This window comes from Dendropsophus ebraccatus, chromosome 5 (genome assembly GCF_027789765.1).
Source record: "Dendropsophus ebraccatus isolate aDenEbr1 chromosome 5, aDenEbr1.pat, whole genome shotgun sequence".
Classification (NCBI taxonomy): domain Eukaryota; kingdom Metazoa; phylum Chordata; class Amphibia; order Anura; family Hylidae; genus Dendropsophus; species Dendropsophus ebraccatus.
This window is the reverse complement of record NC_091458.1, coordinates 82,499,801-82,516,654: the sequence shown is the minus strand read 5'-3', so window position 1 is coordinate 82,516,654 and position 16,854 is coordinate 82,499,801. Positions and strand designations below refer to the sequence as shown.

At 46.8% G+C, this 16,854-nt stretch overlaps 1 protein-coding gene across 13 annotated transcripts in view; it reads left to right on the top strand.

Moving 5' to 3' along the window:
• Positions 1–6,810: 6,810 nt before the first annotated feature.
• MYCBP2 (MYC binding protein 2) overlaps positions 6,811–16,854 on the top strand; it is a 246,511-nt gene continuing 236,467 nt past the window's right edge. For all 13 annotated transcript variants that reach the window (XM_069970649.1, XM_069970651.1, XM_069970660.1 and 10 more), the window contains exon 1: positions 6,811–7,479. In XM_069970649.1, coding sequence (XP_069826750.1) covers positions 7,205–7,479 — 275 coding nt within the window. In that variant the 5' untranslated portion in view covers positions 6,811–7,204. The remainder of the gene's footprint in view (positions 7,480–16,854) is intronic.

Here is a 16,854-nt window from a genome sequence, read left to right as displayed (position 1 = left end):
TGATAATACTCTGCGATTCACTCATTAGAGTAGAAGAAGCTTTCAGTGAGAATCCCCATAGAAAACCTCTCCTGCTCTGGACAGCTCCTTTCTTGGCCAGAGATGTCAGCAGAGAGCACTGTGTCAGACTGAAAATAAAACATTTCCAAAGGGACATATCGTAGCTAATAAGTATGGGAAGACTTGAGATTTTTAATAGAAGTAAATCAAAATCTATATAGCTTTCTAACACCAATTGATTTGAAAGAAAAAGATTTTCTTTGGATAACCCCTTTAAAGCTTCCTTGGAAATTCTATGGCACATTATGCTATTAGCGGATAGTGGGCCCCTACCCAGAAGTAAACCAGCGGACCAGGGATTCTGTGTTGCTGCCCAGAGGTACACTGTAAGGCTATGTTCACACAACGTACACAGTGGTGCCTTGGATTACGAGCATAATTCGTTCCGGGGCCGTGCTTGTAATCCAAATCCACTCTTAAATCAAAGCAAATTTTCCCATAAGAAATCACTGATATGCAGACATTTGGTCCCACACCCTAAAAATAATGATTTATTATTCTGAATTACATGTAAAACAGATGAAACAAACATTCAGAAACAGCAGAATATGTGATATTATAAGTAACTGTACAGTAATGGAGAGGATGGGAAACACAAGGGCTGACAGAGACTGCGGGGAGCATAAAGGAATGAGCAGAACATATGTGGGCCCATACATGCAGCACTCTCTGTCTGGGGAAAGAGGGGTTACAGCTATGAAGAGATGACCTCCACAGTCCTGTCCCCTGATGCAAGCCCCAGCCTGAAGTGGATCTGCTATGATTTGGAAGGTTAGGGAGCCTTCCTGGGTCAGAGTACAGTGCTGTAGACCACGCTGTGCAGACCATGCCCCTCCTGCACTCGCGATCCCACCCAGTACAGGAAGCTCTTAAACCAAAGCAATGTTCTTAAACCAAGTCAAAATTTTGAAAAACTGAGCTCTTATACCAAAACGCTCTCAAACCAAGTTACTCTTAAACCAAGGTGCCACTGTATATTTTCTTAAAACCAGCAATCAGCAACAACGGCTGTGATTATTATGAAAATATACATTACCTTGCTGTCTATAGGATCCCGGCAGGAGCGTATACACATAGTATACGCTCCAGCCAGAATCCCTAGCGGCGCCGCAAACAACTGACATGTAAGTTTTCTGAGGCCCCTATTCATTGAATAGCGGCCGCAGAAAACCATGTCAGTGCACACTATGGAGCCAGTGGCTCCGGCCGCTCGCTCCATAGTGTGCTGTGGGGAGTTCTGATGCAGGAGCGCGTGGATGCGCCCGCATCAGAATTCTGCGGCGCTAGAGATCACCTGGCAGGTACTGCTGTACCAGCCAGGATGATCTTTTCAGACCTAGCCTAAAGCAGCAATGCCTTATACATTGGTCACTGTGAAATCTAATGAGGCTGTTTCCCCTGCAAGATGAGAAGATGTGCCAGGTTGGGCAGTAAGTCATAGCCACAGATAACACATCCCAGGCTTACTGTTCAGGAGACTCCTGTCAGATTATCCAGAACATTTAATTATTCCTTTGATTATTATAAGGAATTATTATACTGTGTATACATCCATTATCACATGAGAAAATTTTTTTTTAACTCGGTGACAAGGATATTACATTAGGATTTTGTGAGGGTCACTACTATTACAAGTGACCTTCTAACCTGTAACAAATTATTGAACAGGATTTTGTGAGGGCATCTGCTGTGAACCATATCAGGGACAATGTTACAGGTTAGAAGGTCACTTGTAATAGTAATGACCATCTACACATTATACATTTTTACAATAAGTATATACACTCCTTCCTGACTTTTGATGCACAGGTAAGTTAAAGCAAATATACCAGTTTGCTATGTTACAGTTTTTTAACATCACCTGGTTGATGCATTGCATAGATCCTGGTGGCACAGTCCATATTTCAAAACACCACCCGCCATCTGCGCTGGTTTCGTGAAATTCAAATAGGGCCGCTCTATGCTCTAGAGGCAGGCCCAGCACCCCCATTACAGCGATATCCCCTCCCCTGGGCTACACAGCCAGACTTGATTCTATATAAAGTGTGTCACTGAGTGGAGGGGGTATTGGTGTACTTGGGGCACTGGACCCATCTCCAGTGCATAGAGCAGCCCTATTTGCATATCAGAAAACCAGCACAGATGTCAGGAACCGGGCAGCACATTTTGAAAAATGGACCACACTACTGGGGTCTATGCGCCAGCAATGACCAGGTGATGTAATAAAATAAAGTTAGGTCCTGAAGTGGTACATTCACTTTATATGTTGGCTCTGGGTATATGAAGCAAACTCAGGAGCAGGTAGATTGACTTAGATGCAGCGACCCAGGGGGGCTAGGTGTTACTTGGGGAGCGGGGGCAGGTGGAGAAGTACCACTGAGGCACTTGTCATGGTGGCTAGGAGTGGAACTAGCTATGGCTACCCCTCGACTCACTGACTCAGCGCTGTCAGACTACTAGGAGTTGGAGTGAGTTGTGTGAATTACACGCTACTAAAAACAGACTCCAAGCACTTAAACTGTTAACGCTTTACTGAAGAACTTTGTATTCAGTGATATACAGGTATACAGTAAATAAATATAGCCTTGCAGATTTTCTGGTACAGTGATAAACAGTCCCTCTCACAGTATATGGAATTTTTGGTAAAACAATAGACTTTTGTACTTTCCTCTGGTACAGTTGAGACAGTAGTAGATAAGAGCAATAACTTTGACACATTACACAGTGTAGGAGCTGGAGATATACTGCTGAGTTGAGGGGGGTGAACATGGGATCCTTATCCAGACTGCTACGTTCAGCTGGGGTCTTTAGAGAAGAGTTAACTAGACCCATGGGTATAAACTTCCACCTAATGCTGTCTATTTTCACAGATTCAGTGATGTAGGCCCCACCTTTTGGGTAGAGCTAGCCTTTGGGGGTACCCCTTAGGAATCCTAGCGTGTTTGCAGTAGAAACTCAGCCTATGCTCTTAGCTTGACTACTGACTTGTAGAGTACCTCAGTTACTTGCATTCCATTCAGCAGTATAAGAAGATGACAGCCCAGCATGGATAGGATTTAATCCTGGAGTTCCACAATCCCTTTCTTGCGGTGCTGTAGCCAGACATGGATAGAGTATAAGGATATAGAAGAAACATAATAGTCCCGCACATGGGCCCTGGCCACCTGGCCAGACCCACAGAGAAACCCTCAACAAGCTCTGTAGTTTTCCTCCTCATACACAGACTACTACAACCAAACTGACCAACTCACAACTGACTGACTCAGTCCCAACCCCACTATATAACTTAGGCCTTCAGGGGGAAATGTGATTTGGTAAGAGACATAATAACCCTCTGTGATGGGGCAGTATCCCCTGAGGTAGCCTGCTTAGGGATTGGCTAAGTAGGAATCAGAACACAGTGGCAGGAAATACACATAATCAATAGAGCAATACAGGTAACAGTTAAAGGAGAACTCTGGTGAAAATTTTTATTAAAGTATTGTATTGTCCCCCAAAAGTTATACAAATCACCAAAATACACTTATTATGAGAAATGCTTATAAAGTGCTTTTTTCCCTGCACTTACTACTGCATCAAAGCTTCACTTCCTGGATAACATGGTGATGTCACAAACCGACTCCCAGAGCTGTGCGGGCTGTGGCTGCTGGAGAGGATGATGGCAGGGGGATGCTCAGTGTCCCTCCAGTGCCTTGTGTCCCTCAGTGTCCCCTGGCATCATTCTCAGGGGGACACCATGTTATCCAGGAAGTGAAGCCTTGATGCAGTAGTAAGTGCAGGAAAAAAAAGCACTTTATGAGCATTTCCCGTAATAAGTGTATATTGGTGATTTGTATAACTTTAATAAAGATTTTCGCTGGACTTCTCCTTTAAGGGCCTTCTTCATACCCAACTGATGCTGGTTGCTATCTGGAAAAGTACTGTATTGGGGCACAGAGGGGTGCTATCTAGAGATAAGCGAATACAATATTGCTGTATTCAAAAGATTCAAATTCAATCTAGTAGTAAGGCGAATACGTGGGAAACATTCGAAAGCTCTCCCATTGCAGCGCTTTTTTTAATCCAATCACCATGCAGGGAGGCTGTGAGGGACCTTGGGAGTACGCACGCAGTGCGAAAACGGTGTCTACCCTCATTGGATGGCTGAACCACATGACCTCGAATCTTAAATACTTGGCTCCCGCCTCTCGACTGCAGATGAGCTTTCAACCTAGCCAGGGAAAGATCTTGCAGCAGGGAGAGATATGTTATAGTAGCGTTTTGGTTAGGCAGGCTTACTACAGAATCCAAAAGTCCTTTTCAGGGCTAATATCCAGCAAAAAAGTCATCTCTGAATCAAAAGCACTTCTCAGTGCTAAGAAATAGATGATATAACAGCAGCAGCATCAGCATCAGCAGGTGTATTCATTCCAGTACCCAGTGTGTACAAGTGACTTATAGTGTCCCTGTTTAACACCACTAAGGGCACATTATACATATTGTTCCAGTAGCCCAGAAAAAGGCACATCATACATACTGTTCCAGTAACATTCATACAGCATTTTGCATGATATGCGCGAATAACATGACGCTCTGCGGACGCACACTGGAATCATGTATGTAACACTGCGCAAGAAATGCGAACCAAATGTGTGAACATTGCCATAAATGTTCGTAAAGTGTTCGCAAATATTTTTCCTTCGCAGCTGCAGAGAGTGGCATTATACTGCAATTTTGGGGTGTTGGGTGCACCCAGGCATGCTCCCCCTAATGTCCCAATGTCATTCCGGAGGTGTTTGCATCGTTTAGGGAGGTTTCATGGGTGAGTTGGTGACCTCCAAGTGGTCGAATTTAGATTTCCAAGTGCCAAGAATTTTTTTCCCATAGACTATAATGGGATCGAATACTCGTTCGAATAGTCGAATATCGGTGCCTATTCGATTTGAATTCTCGAAAGTCGAATATTTCACTACTCACTCATCTCTAGTGCTATCTTTTATATGGATGCACACAGGGAGCTTATCTATGGGTAATTGAAACATCATGAAGCTAATGCAAAAACTCAGTATTTATTTATAGTTCAGTAAAGTCTCAACCATCTGTGCATAGATACAGTTCATATATTGTGCTTTTAAAGCACTGGTGCTTAGTAAACCACTGCTGTGAGGTCCATACATTTGACAGAGTGGGCATTGATGCATAGTCCATATATTATAGTTCATATTCAGGTGCAGACCAGGGAGCCTGAAAGGGCAATATAGATTAATTTAGCCAATTCAGCACAAATTCCCATATGCCCTACCTGGCTCCTACTGAACCCAAAAAGCCAGGGAGTAAAGTAGCTGTGTAGTTTACTCCCTGGCTTGCCACTCATGCCGACTCCATAAACTTGCTATGGATTCCTTCTTCTGCAATGAGTTGAGCTAAACGTTCAGCTGGGGAGTGAGGTGAATCCATATATATATATATATATATATATATATATATATATATATATATATATATAGTGATCAGTAGGGGTCTCAAATGTCAAAAGCTATTAAGTGACAGTAACAATGAAATTTGCTGTGGATACATGTGACAAAATGCTACTTATTGCTATCATCATTATTACTGTGTACAATATGGCCTGATCATATTAGCAAGTGTGGCTATTAGTGAGTAAAAAGTACAAAGGTGACAGCATAATTATACAGCTAGGGTTTACATGTTACATACAGTGTATATAGTGGTACACGTGTAATACATTATCAAAGTGTGCAAAATAGAAACATGCAAGTGTGCAAAATAGAAACAAAATAGAGTTGTAATTGGTTGATGTGTGCACTTTACACCAGTTTCTGATTTACACAATAAATCTGGGCTGGTCCATGTAGGAGCTGTGTATAGCGGGACCTAAAGAAGGTGGTGTAGGTGTTTATACTTGCAATACACATTATTATAATCATCCTTTAGTACAGGCCATGGTGGAGTACGAGGTACGCTTTTGCCAGGAGCTATGTGTATACAGCACATGGTGGTGTAAAAGCGGTGTATAGCGGTGACAGGAGCTGTGTATATACTTGTATACAGTACATTGTGATGTATGATGTATAGCGGTGACAGGAGCTGTGTATATACTTATATACAGTACATAGTGGTGGTATATAGGTATAGCGGTGTGTACACTTGTATACAGTCCATGGTGGTGGTATATAGGTATAGCGCTGTGTACACTTGTATACAGTCCACAGTGGTGGTATATAGGTATAGCACAGTGTACACTTGTATACAGTCCATGGTGGTATATAGGTATAGCGCTGTGCACACTTGTATACAGTCCATGGTGGTGGTATATAGGTATAGCGCTGTGTACACTTGTATACAGTCCACAGTGGTGGTATATAGGTATAGCGCTGTGTACACTTGTATACAATGCAGGGGGTGTACGCGTATAGCGCTGTGTACACTTGTATACAGTCCACGGTGGTGGTATATAGGTATAGCGCTGTGTACACTTGTATACAGTCCACAGTGGTGGTATATAGGTATAGCGCTGTGTACACTTGTATACAGTCCATGGTGGTGGTATATAGGTATAGCGCTGTGTACACTTGTATACAGTCCATGGTGGTGGTATATAGGTATAGCGCTGTGCACACTTGTATACAGTGCAGGGGGTGTACGGTACAGTGGTGACAGGTGTTGTGCACAGCGGCGTCCTGCAGGGGGCGGTGTGCTTCCAGTAGGAAGAGACGAGTCCGCTCCCAGCATGCTCTGTGTCTGCGTGTGAGGAGAGGGGAGAAATAGCAGCAGGCAGATAATGAAGCTAAGATGGCAGCACTGAGTGTGCAGCTTTCACTTGCTCTGCGCCTGAGGTGAAGCTGACTGGCAGAACCCGCGGAGCTGGCCGGCACTGGAGCGGAGGGAGAAGCGGAGCACAGGACGCCGGAGAGGGGCGCTCACACCCTGCTGCCCTCGCTGGCTGTGCGGGGAGGATGGTGACGGGCTCGGGGCGTGTGTTGACTTGGGGATTGCGGTGATTGTCAGTGAGCACAAGGTTGTCAGCGGCCGGGCTGCACGTCCCAGGGCCGGGAGGAGCCGCTGAGGCTGGACGTGGCCCCCGGATGCCCGGGCTGCAGTGACACGCACACACCGTCTGCGCACACACACCGCGCCGAGGAAGATGATGTGCGCAGCAACCGCACCCCCTCCTCCCGCCGCCGCCGCCACTGCTGCCTCATCCGGCCCCGGGGCCAACGGCTTCTTCCCTGTGCCCGCACCCTCCGCCTCCTGCCCGGCACGGCTCTCCATGTCCGGGAGTGCAGAGCTCAGCTCCGGGCCTGACTGCAGGAGCCGCTACCAGCTGCTACTATCCGGCAAGGCCCTGGCTGACCGCTACCGGCAGATCTACACTGCGGCGGTGAATGACAGAGAGCAGCACGCCGGACAGGCGGCCAGGTAACCTGCACCGGGGAGACGGGACCTTGTCCCCACTGTGTGCATAGAGCGGGGGATGTGTGCTGCGGGGAGGGACATGGCTGCGGCCACAGCACGGGTTATCCCAGGTGAGGGGGCAGCAGCAGGGAGGGTGCCCGGAGGGGGGGGGGGGCATCAGCAGGGAGGGTGCCCGGGTGGGGGGGGGGGGGGCAGCAGCAGCAGGGAGGGTGCCCGGGGGGGGGGGGGGGGCAGTAGCAGCAGGGAGGGTGCCCGGGGGGGGGGGGGGGGGGGCAGTAGCAGCAGGGAGGGTGCCCGGGTGGGGGGGGGGGGGGGCAGTAGCAGCAGGGAGGGTGCCCGGGTGGGGGGGGGGGGGCAGTAGCAGCAGGGAGGGTGCCCGGAGGGGGGGGGGGGGGCAGTAGCAGCAGGGAGGGTGCCCGGAGGGGGGGGGGGGGGGCAGTAGCAGCAGGGAGGGTGCCCGGAGGGGGGGGGGCAGTAGCAGCAGGGAGGGTGCCCGGAGGGGGGGGGGGGGGGGCAGTAGCAGCAGGGAGGGTGCCCGGAGGGGGGGGGGCAGTAGCAGCAGGGAGGGTGCCCGGAGGGGGGGGCAGTAGCAGGGAGGGTGCCCAGGGGGCTGGGGGCACTGGTGGCAGAAGCACCCTTTGGTCACTCTGAGCCAGTCCTGCTCTCTGCTTAGGGTAGTGCCACCAGTAGGCAGACATGGTCACTGAGTGGCTTGTGGCACCAGTGGACATTGGTTGAATCTGGGAGATGTACAGTATGGGGACAGTGGATAAGTGTTTACACAGGGACATGTGGGTGATGGTGTGTACACACAGGGACATGTGTGGGGACATGTGGGTGATGGTGTGTACACACAGGGACATGTGGGTGATGGTGTGTACACACAGGGACATGTGGGTGATGGTGTGTACACACAGGGACATGTGGGTGATGGTGTGTACACACAGGGACATGTGTGGGGACAGTGGGTGATGGTGTCCCTAAGGTGACATTTGGCAGCAGCATAGTGTGTGTGCAGGTTGTGGTCACACTATGTGACCTTTAGTTATGCACAGACGCATGAAAGGTCACTAGAGGCCGGCGTGTGTGACAGCTCCTACATTCATTTATACATTGTTATACAGCTATGCTGGCATCCAGACACAGGCATGAATAGGTAAAAGTCTCAGCCTCCCCTGTATGCTGAACATGTGTTCTGTATTGTAGGATTATTGGGTGGATATGTGGTAACAGGAGAGATGGCTGACTTAGGATACAAAGCACTATGCTTGCTGGCAGGGTATGGCTGGGTTAACACTTTAATGTTTTGATGTTTGAGTCACACAGTGGTGGAACGAAAAGATGGGACAAGTATAAAGTTGACATACACTTGAGGGAGCTGTCAGTCACCAGCTGAAGAAGGGGTGGACCAGTAGTCCAAAAACCTGATGTGCCCGGTCCCCTTTCTCTGCTATCCGCAGTCAGGAGCCCCCTTTACCTGAGGTTGTTGGGTGTGTTACCAGGGACTCCAAACATTATCATCAAACTGGGTATTGACTTCTCATGGCTGGGGATTGTAGCACCAGGTCTTCATTGGTTAAAGGGAATCTGTCAGCTGTAGTTTACACTCCAGACTGCTGACACTGTTGGATAGCTGGTAGCTCAAGGAGACTCATGTTACCTTTTATATATCCAGCTGTGCTTCCAAAGTTTATAAAAATGCCTTTATTCTCTGGTATAAGCTCCTGAATAGCTGTAATGTCTCCTCTCTCCCCTCCCTGCTTGATTGTCACCTGCTGGAAGTCCAAAGCGGCGAGGGGGTGTAAAGAGAGCTTACAGCTTGCTGCGCCTCAGGATAGGCACCATGTGCCTCCTTGTCCTAACAGCTATATAACAGTGCTAGCAGTTTGGTAAGTGAATTCATTTTAAAGGGAATGGACCATCAGGCCTGGGCTTAAGCACTGGAGGCGGACTGACCCACCTTCAGTGGGAGGAAACCCCCTCCCCTCTATGATGCAAATCCATTGATTCTAATGGTGCACTGTCATAGAGGGGCGAGGGTTTCCTCCCACTGGTGATGGGTCGGCCTTCCTCCAGTGCTTCAGCCCAGGCCTGATGGTACATTCCTTTTAAGTCATCCTGGGTAATGCTTTACATATTTTCGACTGGGAAAAATAGCCATCTAAATAGTGGACATCATAGCTGAACCTTACAGCGAATGAACCATCCGGTACATTTGCTCGCTTTAAGTGTTGGTCTTTTTTTTTTTAAACTGCGGCCTGGTTACCAAGCACTGGCCCGGGCTGAAGCATTTCTAGTGGCAGGAAACCCCCTCCCCTCTGTGACGCGGCTCCATTAAAATCAATGGAACCACGACATAGAAGGGCAAGGGTTTCCTCCCACTCCCCCATTGCTTCAGCCAGGGCCCGTGCTCGGTTATAGACCGGCGGCATGCATGGGAATCGGGCTTCCCTGCACTTGTACTGTTCTATTTATGTGCAACACTTAAAGTGAATGTACCTGATGGTACATTTGCTTTAAGGACCACATTAAATCAGTGGGGTGTGTTGGGTGCCACAAGAATATGTCCTTTGACTGGAAAAATACTAGAATTTATGTTTCATACAGAAACCGCACCACACGTTAACAGAACATAATGGTGTGTTTACACACAGATTTATCTGACAGATTATTAAAGCCAAAGCCAGGAATGGATTTGAAAAATCTGTCTTTCCTATGACCTGTTCCCTGTTTATAGTCTGTTCCTGGCTTTGGCTTCAAAAACCTGTAAGTGCAGCCCTTCTGACTGATACAACTAGCTATAACAAAGGCAAAAAAGTGGGTACCATTAGTTGAGTGCTAAACCAATGCTTATCGAAAACACAATACCCCAATAAATAAAAGCACATGCACAAGTAGTACATCAGAACAATACTTTATTAAATAGCAAATGCAAGTACAAAAAATATATACTCAAGAGGTATACAGCAGCAATTAAGACTAGGGAGACAAATCCTAGCTACCACACTACATTTAAAAACATAAAATATTAACATTGGTCCCGCTGGCGTCCCAGCCCAGACCCATCAACCAACCTGACCTAGGACAGAAACACGAGCTACAATAGCGAATATATCCCATAACTCATCCAAAACAGTCGGTAATGCAGTATATGAGTAAATAGAATAAAGGAAGAAAAAATTCACCATGTGCGGTCCGAAACATGAAAAAAGGTCAGGTGGGATCGGAGAACATCCCATGCGTTCTGCCAATCCCGGCTTCCTCAGGGATGGCAACAACTAGCTGTCGATCATTGTGGCTGTGATGAATACAGAAACCATTGAGAAATCCTCACAAGTTACAAGGATTGAAGTAGGATGTGTTCATGATATACAATGTGCACAGGCAAGGAAATACTCATTACACTTGGTTAGAGTGAAGTACAGGGGAGCCAGCCCCCAGTGCCAGGCATTAGTCACATACAATAGTGCTGGAGTGGGTGAGTCACACACTCGGGTGAATGCTAGATGCTGGCCGTGCAGTGAGGTAGCTGCGGGCGCTGCTTACTTGCAGGTATTACACTACTTTTGGAGATTTTATGTGCACCTAATTACACTATAGGAAACTGCTATATGTCGTGGTATGGTCTAGGAGATGGACTTCCCCAGGTTTTATTATAGGGATTTTATTAATGAGCCAATAATGGGATCAATACAAGAGCACTTAAAGGTAACGTCAGACTGGGAACAAAGTATTATATTGCTGAGCAAAGGGCAAAACTCCATGTAGTTATTCTTGTGGGGCAAATGATTTATGTTGTCATGTAATATTTTGCTGTATGTAGGGACTGAGCAGTTTCACATATAAGCTGCCCTATTCTGCGCTTCCATTATCCCCGGCAGCTTTGTTGTCCTGACAGCTCTCGTGTCACATGTCACAACTAGCGGCTCGGCAAGTCTATGCACACAAATACACGGCAAACCTTTCAGAGGAATCCCTGTAGTAATCATTAGAGAAGGGAGTATGGGATGGAGGGGCTTTGATGAATTATTTAGGTATGATGGGGTTTGGTCTCCTTTTTACTGTGCAGAAAGCTAGAATGTGGAATATGTATAGAGAAGCTTCATCGGGAGGCTGCACATGTCCTGTTTCATCACGTCCAGGGGTATTGATTGTGTAAGAATTGTGAGCACAGGATAGTTGTTCTCTACACAAGTGTTGAATGAATTTGCTTGACCATTGCATTTTTCCAGTGGAAATTTCACTGAGCTTGGTTCCCACAAGGAGCATTCCCCGATCACATGAAAACAAGCAGGACAGGTTCTCCTTTCTGGGTTTGGCAAGTGTTTTGCTTTGTTACAGGCAGGCTCTACTATCATGGGTGTGGCTGGATGACTTGTAGAGCTGGCTGTCAGGTCATGTTGGCAGCTTTCTGCTGTCGCTGCAGCTTCTGTGCACTATTGCTAGGCCTTGTTTACGTGGGGTTACTCTAATTGAAATTATTTAGCGCAACAGATATTATGGTCTTATTGACGTCTATGGTAATTTGTCAATCTTAAATAACTTGTGCACTTGCACAAGGGCAAATGATTTTCTTTTTTATTCTGTTTGGACAAAATTCTAAAGCAAAGTTGAAAGTTTGTGGATTAATAAAAACATCCAGTTTACATTGGAAATTCAGTGATTTGGCTTTATATCTGCAGTGTGCATGTGCGTGAGTCAAATTATATATGATAGTATTGTGATTTTTTATTTTTTTTCTAATAGGTTTTAGAGGTGTATTTCTTTTGTACTTTTTGTGGAAATCTTTACCAGTGTGACACTGGTTCATTCAGGATGTTGAAAGCACCAACATTCACATATAAAATAAACCTACCTTCCTTTACTGCTGCGTATTGTAACCTATAGGTAGTGCTGACATATTATGGTCCTACACTTGGCATAACCAAGTGTATACTTTATGGAGGAGATTTATCAAACATGGTGTAAAGTGAAAATGGCCCCGTTGCCCCTAGAAACCAATCAGATTGTACTTTTTATTCCTCACAGACTTTTGAAAATAAAAGGTGGAATCTGATTGGTTGCTAGGGGCAACTGAGCCAGTTTCACTTTCCAATATGTTTGATAAATCTCCCCCTATGTGTTCAGATGCATATGCAAAGGGGTTATTCAGACATGTGTAGAATTTCGTTTGTACATGGACGGTGTTCGGCGGACTGGACCTGGCAGCTCCCAGCATTACGATTACTTATGATGTCGGGAGCTCCTAAACAGTTTTAGGGTACAAACACACACACCAGATACGCAGCAAATACGCAGCAGATCTGCAGCAGATTTGATGGTGCAGATTTGATGCTGTGTTCAGTTATTTAGATCTAATCTGCTGCATATTTGCTGCCTATCGCAGCAGTAAATACGCTGCGTATACGGTGTGTGTGTTTATACCCTTAGGATAGCTTCACAAGTACCATATTGCAGCGGAAAAAACTTTGATAGCAAAACAGCATGTTTGTTAATATGTAAATTAGGCTTCAGTGTCCGGGGACATTCCCTTAGGGCTCTATTACACTGGATGATTATCGAGCTAAAAATGTTATATTGTTTAATTTTAAGTGAAAATAGTTTTATTTATAAAGCTCCTGTGCAGCTCGCAGCACGTATTGCCCGCGATTGCTGCAGCAGCTTCATACTAGAGAAAATGAAGTTTAATCCCCTCACGCACGGTAGTTAGTCATCTAGGTGGCTCCTCACCCCCGTCTAGTCACAGCCCTCTGCCAGTCAGCGCACTCGGCAGGAATGAGTAACAGGCAGAGGGGTCCATTACTGGCGGCTCTCCCTGTCACTCATCCCCGCTGAGAGCTCTGAGGGGATCAAACTTCATTTTCCCGGGTATAAAGCTGCTGCAGCCATGGCCGGTACGTGCCGTGAGCTGCACAGCCTCTTTTAAGCTTAAACTAAAATCATTGTTAATTGTTCGCTAATCGTTCAGTGTAATTCCACATTCATTTGCTAATCGCTCAGTGTAAGGGCTCATACACATGATCCGTGGTGCGAACCGGAGGAGGATTGCGGCAGGGATCCCCTAGCCGGAGCTCACCCGCCGCCAGGCACGGATCCCCTCCCCCGGCAGGAGAGCATGATGTGGTCTCCTGTCTTCGCATCTACTACTCGCCTATTCCCTTGTGCTGACCGGCTAGACACGCTCACCAGAAGTGGCCTGAACTATGCTGCCGGGAGAAGAAAGCAGCGTAGTCCCAGACACTTCTGGTGAACATGAAGCCGATCAACACAGGGGAATAGGTGAGTAGTAGATGCGATGACAGGAGAGCACATCATGCACATCAGATGGAGTAAACTATCATAGTTATTGTAACCAATGCTGAGTTAGTGATGTCACAATACCAGAATTTTGAGTTCGATACCAATACCAACTTTTTTTTTTTCAATGCTCGATACCAATTCGATACTGAATAAATTACATAAAACCCCCCCACAAGAATAGAAATTGAAGTCATGTAACACTAGCTAGCTGGGGATGATGTGGGCTGTAGTCATGTAACATACACACTTCAGCTACCAGGAGGATGGTAGGGGCTGTAGTCATGTAACACACACACACTTCAGCTACCAGGAGGATGGTGGGGGCTGTAGTCATGTAACACACACACTTCGGCTACCAGGGGGATGCTGGGGGCTGTAGTCATGTAACACACACACTTCAGCTACCAGGAGGATGGTGGGGGCTGTAGTCATGTAACACACACACTTCAGCTACCAGGGGGATGCTGGGGGCTGTAGTCATGTAACACACACACTTATTGTGATGATGAGGGTTGTAGTTGCACTTTTCCTTCTTTCAGGGCATGGTGACCAGGATTTGGGCGGCAGGGTAATCTGCAGGTTACAGCCCCCCTCCCCCGTCAGAGCACGGCCAACCTCCTGGTCATCCCCCACTGATGTCTGCCCGGGAGTTATCTGAGGGCCCCGGCCGCTCCTTCTCACAGTCCTGTGGCCGCATCTCCTCCTGACCTCCAGCCTTCTCGTCCTTCCTCCTCTCCCCGACCCCGCTCTCCCTCCTCAGTCTCCTCACCTCCAGCCTTCTCCTCCATCCTCCTCTCCCCGACCCCCGCTCTCCCTCCTCAGTCTCCTCGCCTCCAGCCTTCTCCTCTGTCCTCCCGCTCTCCCTCCTCAGTCTCCTCACCTCCAGCCTTCTCTGTCCTCCTCACATAAGCCTTCTCTGTCCTCCTCTCCCCGACGTCCCGCTCTCCTCTGTGCAGCTCCACATGCCACATAAATCATTTCTCTGATAAGAGTCTGGCTGAGCCGGACCCTATTATCAGACAGACTACGGCAGCAGGGGTCTGCTACACACAGTAGCTGACCCCTGCTGCATAAGGAGCGGCTCAGGAGGGGTTAATGCCGCTGTCAGTGTGACAGCGGCATCAACACAGTTACATAGCCGGCACGAGCAATTGCTATGTGCCGGCTATTTGAAATTGGCGCCGCCGGGAACGGAGGGAGAGAGAGCGCGGAGGAAGTGACAGGTGGGAGCAGGGAGAAGCATACAGAGAACACTGCTCTATACTTTATGTTAATTTGCATAATAGCGCAGTTTAACACAAAGTATCGATACCAGGAAATCCTGGTATCGAACCGTTTTTCTGCCCGAAATATCGATAGTAGTATCGATATTTCGGTGCATCGTGCATCCCTATGCTGAGTGATAATTTTCCCATTCCAACGATTAACGATTTTGAAGTAACAATGTTTTTTTTTTTTTTTTTTTTTTTTTTTTTTATAACAGCGTTTAGACAGAACAATATATCGTTTGGAAAAATCATTATTGCGATCATTTTAAGATCGCTTAAGCCTAGCGAACGACCAATGACAATTTGAGAACATGTTAAAAGATCACAATGAACGATTTCTCGCTCATCGCTTGATCGTTCGCTGTGCTTACATGGGGCGATAATTGCTCAAATGCGATCGTTATTGTGATAATTCGAACGATCGTTCCGTGTAAACGCACCATAACGACTATTCTATGTAATATGGTAAATGAGTTTAGGTTGCTGTAGTTTGCAATATTTTATTGGTAATCGTTAAAAATCGCTTAGTCTAATAGGACCCTAAGGGTGGGTTCACATTGAGGAATTCTCGCGGATAAAGGCTGTACACGCGCCTTTCTGCCGGCTCCATAGACACCATTCTATGGGCCGGCTGATTCCACATTCCGCAGAAAGAATTGATATGTCAGTTCTTTCGCTGGAATGCGAAATCAGCCGGCCCATAGAATGGTGTCTATGGAGTCGGCGGAAAGGCACGCGTCCGTGAGCGCGTACAGCTGGCGGAATTCCACTGAGTTTATCCGCGAGAATTCGTCAATTTGAACCCACCCTAAGGGTGCGTTTACACAGAGGTTTATCTGACAGATTTTTAAAGCCAAAGCCAGGAATAGATTTGAAAGGGGGATAGATCCCTCTTTTCTTTATGACCTGGTCTCTGTTTATAGTCTGTCCCGGGCTTTGGCTTCAAAGATCTCTCAGATAAATCTTTGTGTAAATGCACCATAAGACAAGGGCCCAGGGTTAACCAGTCCATCTCTTCCTATTCACCAGGGAGGTTAGGGGTAAGGGCCCTATTACACACAACAGCATTCGAATTTAAAAGATAATAAATCCATGTGTAACCAGGCAGCAATTGGAAATTTGTTTGTGTCATTGATCATAGCTTTAAGTTTTTTTATATGGATAGATGGGCGCGGGGATGCCGGTGCCACAGTCCTTCTTTTTTTTTTTTTTGAACCGCGGCGAGGTTCCCGCACACAGCGCCGGTCTATTCTGCCCTTTGTGACGCGGCTCCAATACAGTCAATGCCCCATCCCTGCTCTGGTCACTTTAAAGTGATGTACCTGATGATACATTTGCTTTAAGAATTTTTTAAGCTGACCCTAAAATCAGCGTTAATATTGACAAAGTGGGAACATAGCCTTAAAGTAAATGTCCACATGGTGGAATGCATTTTACTCTGGCAGCAGGTAAAATAGCTAAAAATGCTACAGAAGCCTATAGCATTACTTACCTGTCTGTCCCAGTGCTGAAACTACCAAAAATCTGTTTTCTGTGTGTGACTGTCTCCCTTCGTCAGATGATCACTGTGCTTCCTGGTTGAGCAGTTGCTCACTGCTACAATTCCCAGAATGCATTACATTCCCTCAGCTGTTCATCACCGCCTTCCTACACTGCTCACTCTGCCTGTGGCATTGTTCAGCACAAGGCAGCATGCTGTAATCTACCTCATTCCATCCTAAATGTCCAAATAAATAAATGTACTGTACGTATATGACAGGGAGATGGAGGCTGGAGGGAGGGGCTGGTCAGACAGGGTAACATCACTCAG